The sequence below is a fragment of the Somniosus microcephalus genome, chromosome 6, assembly GCF_052327205.1.
Source record: "Somniosus microcephalus isolate GS21.2 chromosome 6, FLI_Smic_1.0, whole genome shotgun sequence".
Taxonomy (NCBI): domain Eukaryota; kingdom Metazoa; phylum Chordata; class Chondrichthyes; order Squaliformes; family Somniosidae; genus Somniosus; species Somniosus microcephalus.
The window spans coordinates 276,642,577-276,658,070 of record NC_140992.1 but is presented as its reverse complement, the minus strand read 5'-3'; the positions used below and the strand labels follow the sequence as shown (position 1 = coordinate 276,658,070).

Genomic DNA, 15,494 nt, shown 5'->3' with positions numbered 1-15,494 from the left:
ATTAGAGCCAGGCCGTTCAAGGGTGATGTCAGAAGCACTTCTTCACACAAAGGGTGGTGGAAATCTGGAACTCTCTCCCCGCCAAAAAGGTTGTTGAGGCTGGGGGGGCAATTGAAAATTTCAAAACTGAGATTGATAGAATTTTGTTGGACAAGGATATTAAGAGTTACAGAACCAAGGTGGGTAGATGGAGTTAAGATCTGGTCACCTGTCCTAGTGTCGCCTTCTTTAGCTCAGTGTCAATTTTCGTCTGATTACGCTCATGTGAAATCACTTGGGATATTTTACTGTGTTAAAGACGCTATATAAATGGGGGTTGTTGATGAATCTTGTTTGGATAGAATCTACATTCAGTCTGTTTCTAGAAACATAGAAACATAGAAAAATAGGAGCAGGAGAAGGCCATTCGGCCCTTCGAGCCTGCTCCGCCATTCAATATGATCATGACTGATCCTCCATCTCAATACCATTTTCCCGCTCTCTCCCCATACCCCTTGATGCCTTTTGTGTCTAGAAATCTATCTATCATCTGTCTATCATTCTGGAAGAAAGGAGAACCATGTGACAACAGTTTCCAGTAGCTGGTGTACAGAGTACATTCGATCTCTGGGTCTTACTACTGCTTAAGTAGATATTGGGCAGGGAAGGGTGGACTCCGGAGCATAAGGGTCTTGAGGACCACTTATGGAAGTCCCGGCGAGGCTGACACTGAGGAAATGTCTAGAATCAGAACCCGAAATGTGACAGCAGGGCAAGTCCTCCTTTCGAGAGCTCCAGCTCCAGTGACAGGTTCCTTACCTTTGAGAGAGCCAGGGGATAAGGACCTTCATGGTTCTCCCGCACAGCGACAGCACTAAGAGGGACCCAGAGGTTCTCTGTAACGGTGATTGTGACGTCCGCCTGTGTGTAGTGGCCCTGGTTTAGATCCCCCATGTCTTTAACTTGTACGACCAGGTTGTATTGGTCAACTAAGCCAAGGTCCAACGACGCAGCACCTAAAAATATCAGACGCTAGAATGTTACAACCGCCGCAAGAAATTGAATAAAGAAAACCTGGGACAACACTCTCAGATAACAACCAGGGCAGCAGGACGAGCGGGCACAGGGTCAGAGTGCAGAGGGCGAGTTTGGAACAGAATTAAGGAAGTATGTTAGCAAAATACTGCGGATGCTGGAAATCCGAAATAACAACAGAAAACGCTGGAAAAACTCAGCAGGCCAGGCAACATCCGTGGAGAGAGAAACAGAGCCAACGTTTCAGGTCGAAACACTTCGTCTTGTGCTTTTTCAGTCTTGACGAAGGAGGGTTAGTTCTCAAGCTGATTTCAACTGAGAAGTTGGGGCTGTCACGAGGCTAGGAGTGAGGCTGCGGCGCGTTTAGTAATCAGTGTGACTCACAGCGCTAACCAAACAATAGCTCAACTGAATCTCTTCAAGAGAACGGAGGAACCGAGTGAAAAGCCAGCATTTTCTCCTTTCGAAATAGACTCAAAACATTCCCAACCTCTGTGTCTTTACACCAATGAAGCATTTCATCTGCTCAATGGGAATCAAATGTCCCAACCTTGACCGCGCAAAGGCAGCTCACTCCTGTTGCTGTGACAACTGTCAATGACAGTTATGGTGAGCAAAGTTTGATTAAGGAGTCATAATGAATAGACATCATTTTAACAGCTATAGACAAGAACGGTTGAGTCACCTCCTACTACTATACGACACACAGCAGTCAGCGCGCTGCACCAGCAACTCATTGTGTGAAGCAGGGAGTTGTTTTCCTGCGATAAGGCTCTATGTAACTGCAGGTATTGTTAATATCGTGTTACGTGCCTGGCTGATGTTCTGTGCTTTCGTATTCACTGAAGGTCATGCTCTTGCCGATGTTGGCATTTCATTACAAGTGTCGTCAAGCTCTTTGGCAAATGCACTCCTCAGTGCAGAACTGAACTGCACAGATCAGACACAGGTTTGTCCTGGGTCAGCTTACATAGGATTACATTGGATATAGGGCACAGAAAGAGGCCATTCGGCCCAACCAGTCCATGCCGGCATTTATGTTCCACTCGAGCCTCCTCCCGTCTTTCCTCATCTAAATCTATCAGCATAACCCTCTATTCCCTTCTCCCTCATATGTTTGTCCAGCCTCCCCTTAAATGCATCGATACTATTCGCTTCAACCACTCCCTGTGGCAGCGAGTTCCACATTTGCACCACTCACTGGGTAAAGAAGTTTCTTTTGAATTCCCTATTGGATTTCTTGGTGACTATTTTATATTGATGTCCCCTAGTTATGCTCTTCCCCACAAGTGGAAACATTTAGATGAGCACTTGAAATGCCATAGCATACAAGGCTATGGACCAAGTGCTGGAAAATGGGATTAGAATAGACGGGGCTTGATGGCCGGCGTGGACACGACGACTCTATTCTCTCTGTATCACTCGATCAAAACCTTTCATAATTTTAAAGACCTCTATTAGGTCACCCCTCAGCCTTCTTTTTTCAAAAGAAAAGAGACCCAGCCTGTTCATCCTTTCCCGATATGTATACCCTCGCATTTCTGGTATTGTCCTTGTAAATCTTCTCTGCACCCTCTCCAGTGCCTCTATATCCTTTTTATAATATGGTGACCAGAACTGCACGCAGTACTCCAAGTGTGGTCTAACCAAGGTTCGATACAGGTTTAGCATAACTTCCCTACTTTTCCATTCTATCCCTCTAGAAATAAACCCTAGTGCTTGGTTTGCTTTTTTTATGGCCTTGCTAACCTGTGTCGCTACTTTTAGTGATTTGTGTATTTGTACTCCGAGATCCCTTTGTTCCTCTACCCCACCGAGACTCGCACCCTCCAAGTGATAAGTGACCTCCCTATTCTTCCTACCAAAATGTAACACCTCACATTTATCTGTGTTGAATTTCATTTGCCAATTATATGCCCATTCTGCAAGTTTATTAATGTCCTCCTGTAACTTGTTGCAGTCCTCCTCAGTATTGACTATCCCCCCAATTTGGAGTCATCCGCAAATTTAGAAATTGCGTTTTTTGATTTCAAAGTCTAAATCATTAATATAAATTGTGAACAGCAGTGGTCCCAGCACTGATCCTTGTGGAACACCACTACCCACCTTCTGCCACTGTGAATAGCTGCCCTTTACCCCTACTCTCTGCTTTCTGACTTGAAGCCAGCCAGCTATCCATTCTGCTACTTGTCCCCTGACTCCGCATTCTCTGACCTTGTTCATCAGTCTATTATGGGATACCTTATCGAAGGCCTTTTGAAAATCTAGATAAATTACATCTACTGCATTACCCTTGTCTACTCTCTCTGTTACCTCTTCAAAAAATTCAATAAAGTTGGCCAAGCAAGACTTTTCCTTTTAAAATCCATGCTGACTATTCATTATTATGTTTTTGGTTTCTCGATGTTCTTCTATTTTCTCCTTTAGTAGAGATTCCATTATTTTTCCTGCCACCGATGTTAAGCTGACTGGTCTATAATTCCCTGGACATGTTCTATCCCCCTTCTTAAATATCGGTATTACGTTAGCTACCCGCCAGTCCTCTGGCACTATACCTTGTTCTAACGAATTATTAAATATGCCTCTGCTATCTCTTGCCTAGATTATTTTAAAATGTGGGGATGCAATCCATCCGGACCAGGGGTTCTATCCTCTTTGAGCTTGATTAGTTTATTTAATATATCCCCTCTTTTTATTTTAATTGCAGTTATCTCATTACTAATCTCATGATCCGATGTCATGTCCACCTATTCTATCTCCCTGGTAAATACTGAAGCAAAGTAATTATTTAATATTTCTGCCATCTCTATCATTGCCTGTGGTATTATCCTATCCATCCCTTAGTGGTCAGATTCCCATCCCGACTTTCCTTGATGGGAGAGTTAGGGTACTGGAGGGATGGGCTTTGATGGGAGAGTTAGGGTACTGAAGGGATGGACTTTGATGGGAGAGTTAGGGTACTGGAGGGATGGGCTTCACTAGGAGAGTTAGGATACTGGAGGGATGGGCTTCACTAGGAGAGTTAGGGTACTGGAGGGATGGGCTTTGATGGGAGAGTTAGGGTACTGAAGGGATGGACTTTGATGGGAGAGTTAGGGCACTGAAGGGATGGGCTTCGATGGGAGAGTTAGGGTACTGGAGGGATGGGCTTCGATGGGGGAGTTAGGGTACTGGAGGGATGGGCTCCAATGAGAGAGTTAGGGTACTGGAGGGATGGGCTTCAATGGGAGAGTTAGGGTGCTGGAGGGATGGACTTTGATGGGAGAGTTAGGGTACTGAAGGGATGGGCTTCGATGGGAGAGTTAGGGTACTGGAGGGATGGGCTTCGATGAGGGAGTTGGGGTACTGGAGGGATGGGCTTCAATGAGAGAGTTAGGGTACTGGAGGGATGGGCTTCGATGGGAGAGTTAGGGTACTGGAGGGGTGGGCTTCGATGGGAGAGTTAGGGGACTAGAGTGATGGGCTTCGATGGGGGAGTTAGGGCACTAGAGGGATGGGCTTCGATGGGAGAGTTAGGGTACTGGAGGGATGGGCTTCGATGGGAGAGTTAGGGTACTGGAGGGATGGGCTTCGATGGGAGAGTTAGGGTACTGGAGGATGGGCTTCGATGGGAGAGTTAGTGTACTGGAGGGATGGGCTTCGATGGGAGAGTTAGGGTACTGGAGGGATGGGCTTCGATGGGAGAGTTAGGGTACTGGAGAGATGGTCTTCGATGGGAGAGTTAGGGGACTGGAGGGATGGGCTTCGATGGGAGAGTTAGGGGACTGGAGGGATGGGCTTCAATGGGAGAGTTAGGGTACTAGAGGGATGGGCTTCGATGGGAGAGTTAGGGGACTGGAGGGATGGGCTTCCATGGGAGAGTTAGGGTACTGGAGGGATGGGCTTCGATGGGGGAGTTAGGGGACTGGAGGGATGGGCTTCGATGGGAGAGTTAGGGTACTGGAGGGGTGGGCTTCGATGAGAGAGTTAGGGGACTGGAGGGATGGGCTTCGATGGGAGAGTTAGGGTACTGGAGGGGTGGGCTTCGATGGGAGAGTTAGGGTACTGGAGGGATGGGCTTTGATGGGAGAGTTAGGGTACTGGAGGGATGGGCTTCGATGGGAGAGTTAGGGTACTGGAGGGATGGGCTTCGATGGGCGAGTGAGGGTACTGGAGGGATGGGCTTCAATGAGAGAGTTAGGGTACTGGAGGGATGGGCTTCGATGGGAGAGTTAGGGTACTGGAGGGATGGGCTTCGATGGGAGAGTTAGGGTACTGGAGGATGGGCTTCGATGGGAGAGTTAGTGTACTGGAGGGATGGGCTTCGATGGGAGAGTTAGGGTACTGGAGGGATGGGCTTTGATGGGAGAGTTAGGGTACTGGAGGGATGGGCTTCGATGGGAGAGTTAGGGTACTGGAGGGATGGGCTTCGATGGGCGAGTGAGGGTACTGGAGGGATGGGCTTCAATGGGAGAGTTAGGGTACTGGAGGGATGGGCTTTGATGGGGGAGTTAGGGTACTGGAGGGATGGGCTTCGATGGGAGAGTTAGGGTACTGGAGAGATGGTCTTCGATGGGAGAGTTAGGGGACTGGAGGGATGGGCTTCGATGGGAGAGTTAGGGGACTGGAGGGATGGGCTTCAATGGGAGAGTTAGGGTACTAGAGGGATGGGCTTCGATGGGAGAGTTAGGGGACTGGAGGGATGGGCTTCCATGGGAGAGTTAGGGTACTGGAGGGATGGGCTTCGATGGGGGAGTTAGGGTACTGGAGGAATGGGCTTCGATGAGAGAGTTAGGGGACTGGAGGGATGGGCTTCGATGGGAGAGTTAGGGTACTGGAGGGGTGGGCTTCGATGGGAGAGTTAGGGTACTGGAGGGATGGGCTGTGATGGGAGAGTTAGGGTACTGGAGGGATGAGCTTCGATGGGAGAGTTAGGGTACTGGAGGGGTGGGCTTCGATGGGAGAGTTAGGGTACTGGAGGGATGGGCTGTGATGGGAGAGTTAGGGTACTGGAGGGATGAGCTTCGATGGGAGAGTTAGGGTAATGGAGGGATGGGCTTTGATGGGAGAGTTAGGGGACTGGAGGGATAGGCTTCAATGAGAGAGTTAGGGTACTGGAGGGATGGGCATCAATGGGAGAGTTAGGGTACTGGAAGGATGGGCTTCGATGGGAGAGTTAGGGTACTGGAGGGATGGGCTTCGATGGGGGAGTTAGGGTACTGGAGGGATGGGCTTCGATGGGAGAGTTAGGGTACTGGAGGGATGGTCCTCGATGGGAGAGTTAGGGTACTGGAGGGATGGGCCTCGATGGGAGAGTTAGGGTACTGGAGGGATGGGCTTCGATGGGAGAGTTAGGGTACTGGAGGGATGGGCTTTGATGGGGGAGTTAGGGGACTGGAGGGATGGGTTTTGATAGGAGAGTTAGGGTACTAGAGGGATGGGCTTCGATGGGAGAGTTAGGGTACTGGAGGGATGGGCTTCAATGGGAGAGTTAGGGTACTGGAGGGATGGGTCTTCGATGGGAGAGTTAGGGGACTGGAGGGATGGGTCTTCATTGGGAGAGTTAGGGGACTGGAGGGATGGGTCTTCGATGCGAGAGTTAGGGGACTGAAGGGATGGGCTTCGATGGGAGAGTTAGGGTACTGGAGGGATGGGCTTTGATGGGAGGGTTAGGATACTGGAGGGATGGGCTTTGATGGGAGAGTTAGGGTACTGGAGGGATGGGCCTAGATGGGAGAGTTAGGGTACTGGAGCGATGGGCTTCGATGGGAGAGTTAGGGTACTGGAGGGATGGTCCTCGATGGGAGAGTTAGGGTACTGGAGGGATGGGCCTCGATGGGAGAGTTAGGGTACTGGAGGGATGGGCTTCGATGGGAGAGTTAGGGTACTGGAGGGATGGGCTTTGATGGGAGAGTTAGGGTACTGGAGGGATGGGCCTCGATGGGAGAGTTAGGGTACTGGAGGGATGGGCTTTGATGGGAGAGTTAGGGTACTGGAGGGATGGGCTTTGATGGGAGAGTTAGGGTACTGGAGGGATGGGCCTCGATGGGAGAGTTAGGGTACTGGAGGGATGGGCTTTGATGGGAGAGTTAGGGTACTGGAGGGATGGGCTTTGATGGGAGAGTTAGGGTACTGGAGGGATGGGCCTCGATGGGAGAGTTAGGGTACTGGAGGGATGGGCTTCGATGGGAGAGTTAGGGTACTGGAGGGATGGGCCTCGATGGGAGAGTTAGGGTACTGGAGGGATGGGCTTTGATGGGAGAGTTAGGGTACTGGAGGGATGGGCTTTGATGGGAGAGTTAGGGTACTGGAGGGATGGGCCTCGATGGGAGAGTTAGGGTACTGGAGGGATGGGCTTTGATGGGAGAGTTAGGGTACTGGAGGATGGGCTTTGATGGGAGAGTTAGGGTACTGGAGGGATGGGCTTTGATGGGAGAGTTAGGTTACTGGAGGGATGGGCTTTGATGGGAGAGTTAGGTTACTGGAGGGATGGGCTTTGATGGGAGAGTTAGGGTACTGGAAGGATGGGCTTCGATGGGAGAGTTAGGGTACTGGAGGGATGGGCTTCGATGGGAGAGTTAGGGTACTGGAGGGATGGGCTTTGATGGGAGAGTTAGGGTACTGGAGGGATGGGCTTTGATGGGAGAATTAGGGTACTGGAGGGATGGGCTTTGATGGGAGAGTTAGGTTACTGGCGGGATGGGCTTTGATGGGAGAGTTAGGGTACTGGAAGGATGGGCTTTGATGGGAGAGTTAGGGTACTGGAAGGATGGGCTTTGATGGGAGAATTAGGGTACTAGAGGGATGGGCTTTGATGGGAGAGTTAGTGTACTGGAGGGATGGGCTTCAATGGGAGAGTTAGGATACTGGAGGGATGGGCTTTGATGGGAGAGTTAGGGTACTGGAAGGATGGGCTTTGATGGGAGAGTTAGGATACTGGAGGGATGGGCTTTGATGGGAGAGTTAGTATACTGGAGGGATGGGCTTTGATGGGAGAGTTAGGATACTGGAGGGATGGGCTTGAATGGGAGAGTTAGGATACTGGAGAGATGGGCTTTGATGGGAGAGTTAGGATACTGGAGGGATGGGCTTTGATGGGAGAGTTAGGATACTGGAGGGATGGGCTTGAATGGGAGAGTTAGGATACTGGAGGGATGGGCTTTGATGGGAAAGTTAGGGTACTGGAGGAATGGGCTTTGATAGGCGAGTTAGGGTACTGGAAGGATGGGCTTTGATGGGAGAGTTAGGGTACTGGAGCGATGAGCTTTGATGAGCCAAATAGCCTTTTCTCAACACTGACTTCCTTTACGTTCTTTGATTCCTGAGACTGGGGGAGGAGAAGTCAGCGGATTAATAAGGGTCGATAGGAGGTATAAATCCGACGCTGGGCCAGTGTTCCTCCCTGATTTTTCCCAGAGGCCCACTGTGTGTTGGAGGCTCTTGCTCAAGGAGCACTCTCAGGGACACCCCAGGACACAGAGTGATGGGTCGGAATCTGTGCTCCACATTCCCCGGGATTGCAGTTCCTGTTCCGTACCGCGCCCGGCTAGGGGAGAGAGAGACCGTACCTTCTGCAGTCAGTGAAATGTCACCAGTCAGGACATCAATCTCGAACATATTCTCGGAGGGCTGTGGTGGTATCTGCGAGCGGATTGCGTAGCGCAGGTCAGTGCTGGGCAGCAAGGGGTCATCCAGGTCAGTGGCTGGTGTGGACAGGATTCTGTATCCTACGACAGAAAATAGAATTACACAGAATTTACAGCACAGAAACAGGCCCTTCGACCCAAGTGGTTTCTGCCGGTGTTTATGCTCCACACGAGCCTCCTCCCACCCCTCTTCATTTCACCCTATCAGCATATCCTTCTATTCCTTTCTCCCTCATGTGTTTATCCAGCCTTCCCTTAAATGCATCCTTGCTATTCACCTCAACCACTCCCTGTGGTAGCGAGTTCCACATTGTCACCACTCTCTGGGTAAAGAAGTATCTCCTGAATTCCCTATTGGATTTATTAGTGACTATCTTATATTTAAGAAAATAAAGAAGCAGGAATGCAGGGGAGAATGTGACTATCTCTGCAAAACAAACGGATCTGATTATTCGCTGTTTTTCAAAGAAAATATCTTTCTGTATATTTCTCACCTCCTATCTTCTTGCTGGGACACATTTTTAGGAGTCCGAGTTGACCTCCAGTAGCATATCTCATTGGTCATTCACATGTGTGAGCTTCAACAGTGCATGTTGGCAGGCTATTCAGCTATAAGGGCATCACAGCTCATTCTCACCCAATATCCACACGTCTGAACTTCTTGTAGGAGAGCAAACAGGAGCGGGAGCCCTGGGCGGTTTCTCTCTATCTAGCCTAGAGCCACTGAGGACAATTGTAAAATAACAACAGAAAACGCTGGAAAAACTCAGCAGGCCAGGCAGCATCCGTGGAGAGAGAAACAGAGTTAACGTGACTAGTGGGGTACCGCAGGGATCAGTCCTTGGACCCCAGCTATTCACAATATATATTAATGATCTAGACAAGGGAACTAGATGTAACATCTCCAAATTTGCAGACGACACAAAGCTGGGTGGGTGTGTGTTCTGTGAGGAGGATGCCGAGAAACTCCAGGATGATTTGGACAGGTTGGGTGATTGGGCAGAAGCATGGCAGATGCAATATAACGTGGATAAATGTGAGGTCATCCACATTGGTGGCAAAAACAGGAAGGCAGATTATTATCTGAATGGCAATAGATTGGGAGAAGGGGAAGTGCAACGAGACCTGGGTGTCCTTGTGCACCAGTCACTGAAGGTAAGCATGCAGGTGCAGCAGGTGGTTAAGAAGGCAAATGGTATGTTGGCCTTCGTAACGAGAGGGTTTGAGTACAGAAACAGGGATGTCTTGCTGCAGTTGTACAGGGCTTTGGTGAGACCACACCTTGAGTATTGTGTGCAGTTTTGGTCGCCTTATCTGAAGAAGGATGTTCTTGCCATGGAAGGAGTTCAGCGAAGATTCACCAGGCTGATACCTGGGATGGCAGGAATGCGTATGAGGACAGATTGGGTCGATTGGGCTTGTACTCACTGGAGTTTAGAAGAATGAGAGGGGATCTCATTGAAACTTATCAATTCTGACAGGACTGGACAGACTAGATGCAGGAAGGATGCTCCCAATGGTAGGGGAGTCCAGAACCAGGGGTCACAGTCTAAGGATAAGGGGTAAGCCATTTTAGGACAGAAATGAAGGGGAATTTCTTCACCCAGAGAGTGGTGAACCTGTGGAATTCTCTACCACAGAAGGTAGCAGAGGCCAATTCATTAAATATATTCAAGAAGGAGTTGGATATATTCTTAAGGCTAAAGGGATCAAGGGGTATGGGGAGAAAGCAGGGACCGGGTACTGAATTTGGATGATCAGCCATGATCGCATGAATGGCGGAGCAGGCTCGAGGGGCCGAATGGCCTACTCCTGCTCCTATCTTCTATGTTTCTATGTTTCAGGTCTGGGACCCTTCATCAGAACTGGCAAAAGCTGGAGATGTAACAGATATTAAGCAGGGTGCAGAGACAGGAGGGCATTGAAAGGAATATACTGGCCTAGAAATTCACCGGGCGCCAGTCTCGCCAGGGCGCCAGAAGTACCCACCCCGGAAGGAGTCGCGAGCGCCCGCTGGAAATTCAATTTCAGCGCCCCAAACGGAAGCGCGGCGCTACTCGAGGCGCCCCGCATCCCTCTTGGGGCGCTGCAACCGAAAATCGCAGTGCAACGTGCCGCAGCGTGTGCTGCGGTACTGCAGGCCTTCCTCCCCTTCTTAAAGGGGAGGGGGCCTGCTGCAGCACGATCAGAGATCGCGAGTGCCGGCAAAAGAGCCCGGCACCGAGGAGAAGTGCCGGGCTCTTGGGACACAGCTGGCACAACGCGGGGGGGGCGCTCAGGAGGCCGGGGACGGCGGCGCGAAGAGGTGCTGGCAAGCGGCCAGCAAAAAAAATGGCTGCCCCGTACCTCAGCACCTCTACCTCCGCAGGTAGGCCCCCCTGAACCAGTCGCAAATTGCGACCGGCGTTACAGCAGGGGCACTACCAAATTTGGCAATCGGGGCGGTAGCGGGGCGCTGCGCACAGCGATGACTGTCATCAGTGGCGGGGCAGCGCTAACGGCTAGCGCCACCATTAGCGCCCCGCTATATTTAGCGGGAGGCGTGGCCAGTGGCGCAAAACCCACTAAGTGCCCTCTTTGGGCGCTAACGGGTGGCGCAGCCCACGGAATTTCTAGGCCATGGTGTTTATGTAAGAGGCAGGAAAGATGTTGCAAATGGGAATGGCAAAATCATACAGCATGAAAAATGGGGGTGGGGGTTATAGTCTGAAATTGTTGAACACAATGTTGAGGCCAGAAGGCTTTAAAGTGCCTAATCGAAAGATGAGGTGCTGTTCCTCGAGCTTACGTTGGAACAATGCAAGGGGCCGAGGACGGAGAGGTCAGAGTGGGAGTGGAGCGGAGAATAAAGTGACAGGCGACCGGAAGCTCGGGGTCACGCTTACAGGACTGAACGGAGGTGTTCCGTAAAGCGGTCGCCCAATCTGCGTTTGGTCTCCCCAATGTAGAGGAGACTGCATCGTGAGCAGCGAATACAGTATACTAGATTGCAAGAAGTACAAGTAAATCGCTGTTTCACCTGGAAAGAGTGTTTGGGGCCTGGACAGTGGGGAAGGGGGGAGGTAAAAGGGCAGGTGTTGCATCTCCTGCGCTTGCACAGGAAAGTGCCGGGCGAAGGGGAAGGGATGTTGGGGTGATTGAAGAGTGGACCAGGGTGTCACGGAGGGAGCGGTCCCTTCGGAATGCTGAAAGGGGAGGACAATTGTAGCCTCCCCAGCATCTCCCCCTCCCCCCTCTCCCCTTCTCCCCTCCCCCTCCCCCCTCCCCCCTCTCCCCTCCCCCCTCCCTCCATCCCCCCTCCCCCTCCCCATTTCCCCTTCTCCCCTCCCCTCTCCCCCCTCTCCCCTCCCCCCTCTCCCATCCCCCCGCCCCCCTCTCCCCTTCTCCCCTCTCCCCTCCCCCCTCCCCCCTCCCCTCCCCCCTCCTCCAACCCCCTCCCCCCTCCCCCTCTCCCCCCTCCCCCCTCTCCCTCTCCAGTACTGAGGGAGCACTGCACTATCGGAGGTGCCGTCATTTATGAGATGTTAAACCGAGGCCCCGTCTGCCCCATCTGGCAGACGTAAAAGATCCCGCGGCACTATTTGAAGAAGAGCAGGGGGAGTTCTCCCCGGTGTCCTGGGGCCAATATTTATCCCTCAACCAACATCACTAAAAGGCAGATGATCTGGTCATTATCACATTGCTGTTTGTGGGAGCTTGCTGTGCGTAAATTAGCTGCCATGTTTCCTACATTACCATAGCGACTACACTCCAAAAAGTACTTCATTGGCTGTAAAGTGCTTTGGGACGTCCTGAGGGTGGTGAAAGGCGCTGGAGAAATGCAAGTCTTTTTTTAACATTTGTGGATTAAAAACCTGCTGATGAAGCTGTAACAGACGTCCAGGTTCTTTATAGGGTTAAAATATCCATGCCTTTACATAAATATGAAAAGCACTTGGCCAGGAATAGATGAGAGTGCAGTCCTGCGGTTATAAACCACCCATAGATATCGAGAAGTTAAAACGAGATAAACTGAGCTGAAAATGGACCCATCCAGCTCCCGAATAGTTAAGCGTTTCATCACTTCACCGTGTGAGCGCTGTGTTTGGAGAGGGCAGGCACTGTATTCACATGAAGCTCTCCATTCTGTCAGCTGTCAGCTGTGGCTCAGTGGGTCGCACACTCACCTCTACATCAGAAGGTTGTGGGTTCAAGTCCCACTCCTAGAGACTTGAGCACAAAAATCTAGGCTGACACTCCCAGTGCAGTGCTGAGGAGTGCTGCACTGTCGGAGGTGCGGTCTTTCACATGAGATGTTAAACCGAGGCCCCGTCTGCTCTCTCGGGTGGATGTGAAATATCCCATGGGCACTATTTCGGAGTTATCCCTGGTGTCCTGGGGGCCAATATTTATCCCTCCCTCAGCATCACTAAAAACAGATGATCTGGCCATTTATCACATTGCTGTTTCTTGGGAGCTTGCTGTGCGCAAATTGGCTGCTGCGTTTCCCACATTACAACAGTGACTCCACTTCAAAAAGTACTTCGTTGGCTGTAAAGACCTTTGGGACGTCGGTGGTCGTGAAAGGCGCTCTAGAAATGCAAGTCTTTCTTTTATCAGTCTCTCGTTTACTTGAATCAGCGGCTTAGTGACAGACCTGAGCGAGCCACTGATTCCACCTGCTCGCCACACTTAGATCCTCATATCAGGCCCACCGTCACAGGGGGAAAGACTTGAATCCATTAGTGTCTTGCATGACCTCAGAACGTCCTGAAGTTGCTTTACAGCCAATGAAAATATATTTGAAGTGTAGTCATTGGAGGGAGTGCAGCGAAGATTCACCAGACTGATACCTGGGATGGCAGGAATGACGTATGAGGAGAGATTGGGTCGATCGGGCTTATACTCGCTGGAGTTTAGAAGAATGAAAGGGGATCTCATTGAAACTTATAAAATTCTAACAGCTAGACAGACTAGATGCAGGAAGGATGTTCCCGATGGCTGGGGAGTCCAGAACCAGGGGTCACAGTCTAAGGATAAGGGGTAAGCCATTTAGGACAGAGATGAGGAGGAATTTCTTCACCCAGAGAGTGGTGAACCTGTGGAATTCTCTACCACAGAAGGCAGTGGAGGCCAATTCATTAAATATATTCAAGAAGGAGTTGGATATATTTCTTAAGGCTAAAGGATCAAGGGATATGGGAGAAAGCAGGGACAGGGTACTGAATTTGGATGATCAGCCATGATCTCATTGAATGGCAGAGCAGGCTCGAATAGGGGGCCAGAATGGTCTACTCCTGCTCCTATCTTCTATGTTTCTATGTTTCTATGTTTACTGATGTTAATCCAGCTCCCTCACACTGTCGTTCAGTAACCGCTCTCCCCCAGCGCCCTGTGTTACTGAATTTGGATGATCAGCCATGATCTCATTGAATGGCGGAGCAGGCTCAAGGGCCGAATGGCCTACTCCTGCTCCTATCTTCTATGTTTCTATGTTGTAATGTGGGAATCGCGGCAGCCAATTTGCACACAGCAAGCTCCCACAAATTGCAATGAGATAAATGACCAGATAATCTGTTTTAGTGATGTTGGTTGAGGAATAAATATTGGCCCCAGGACACCGGGGAGAACTCCCCCCTGCGCTTCTTTGAAATAGCGCCATGGGTTCTTTTACATCCACCTGAGAGCAGACGGGGCCTCGGTTTAAGGTCTCAGAGGTGAGCGTGCTGCCCACTGAGCCTCACTTGACACAAGTTGTTAGCGCTGGCCATCTGCCTCTGCGGGCTTTTCACTCAGTGACGCTGTCGATTAATTGCAGAACAGGCTCAAGGGGCCAAGCGGCTGAATCCTCCCAGATGTTATTTTTCTACGTTAGTTTTTTTCAATTCATTTTTAACTTTGACCCTTATTTATTTGTTTTATGACCCCAAGTTGACCCCCAGACTTACCTTTATCCCATTGATAAATAGCTGCGCAGCACAGGATTAGTGCTTCCTCCAGATATAACTTGGCTGTCAGCAGGTGTCAAAATGTGGAGGCAGAAGACCTCTCGCCGACCGAATGGAAAACACATGACTAGATGAAGCTTTGGGCTGATTGGCCGGAGGGGGCAGCTCATTGTAACTTGCCGTACGAAAGGAACGTTGAGGTTGTGTTCAAGATTCCGCCTCAGTTACCCAAAGATGGGATGGGGGATCTTAGTTACAAGGACAGGCTGGAGAAGCTGGGTTTGTTTTCATTAGAGCAAAGGGGTGATTTGATAGAGGTGTACAAGATTATAATGGACTTGGATAGGCGAGACGGGAAAAGGCTGTTCCCATGAGTTGATGGTACAAGGACTAGGGGACACAGATATAAGGTTTTGGGCAAGAGATACAGGGGTGGGTGTGAGGAAAAACTTTATTACGCAGCGAGTGGTGAGGACCTGGAACTCGCTGCCGACGGAAGTGGTGGAAGTGGAGACACTCAATGTTTTCAAGGGAGACTGGATAGGCACTTGAGGGAAATAAACTTGCAGGGCTACGGGGATAGAGCGGGGGAATGGGACTGACTGGATTGCTCTACAGAGAGCCGGCACGGACTCGATGGGCCGAATGGCCTCCTTCTGTACCGTATTGACTCTATGGTTCTATGGAGGTGTCAGCCTTGACTCAGTGGGTACTCCAGGGACTTGAACACAAAATCTAGGGCCCTCTCAGGAGGACGTCAAAGATCCCATGGCCACTATTGAAGAAGAGCAGGGGAGGTCTCCCCGGTGTCCTGGACCAATATTTATCCCTCAACCAACATCACTAAAAAAACAGATTAGCTGGTCTTTATCACGTTGCTGTTTGTGGGAGCTTGCTGTGCGCAATTTGGCTACCGCGTTTCTTACAT

General features: G+C 50.4%; 1 protein-coding gene across 1 annotated transcript in view; it reads right to left on the bottom strand.

Annotated features, from left to right (window-relative positions):
* The window catches only part of cdh16 (cadherin 16, KSP-cadherin), a 112,606-nt gene that overhangs the window by 71,929 nt on the left and 25,183 nt on the right, over positions 1-15,494 (bottom strand). Inside the window, exons 5-6 of the mRNA XM_085989538.1 lie at positions 8,562-8,720; positions 799-995 (exon numbers count right to left, since the gene is read on the bottom strand). Coding sequence (XP_085845664.1) covers positions 799-995; positions 8,562-8,720 — 356 coding nt within the window. The remainder of the gene's footprint in view (positions 1-798; positions 996-8,561; positions 8,721-15,494) is intronic.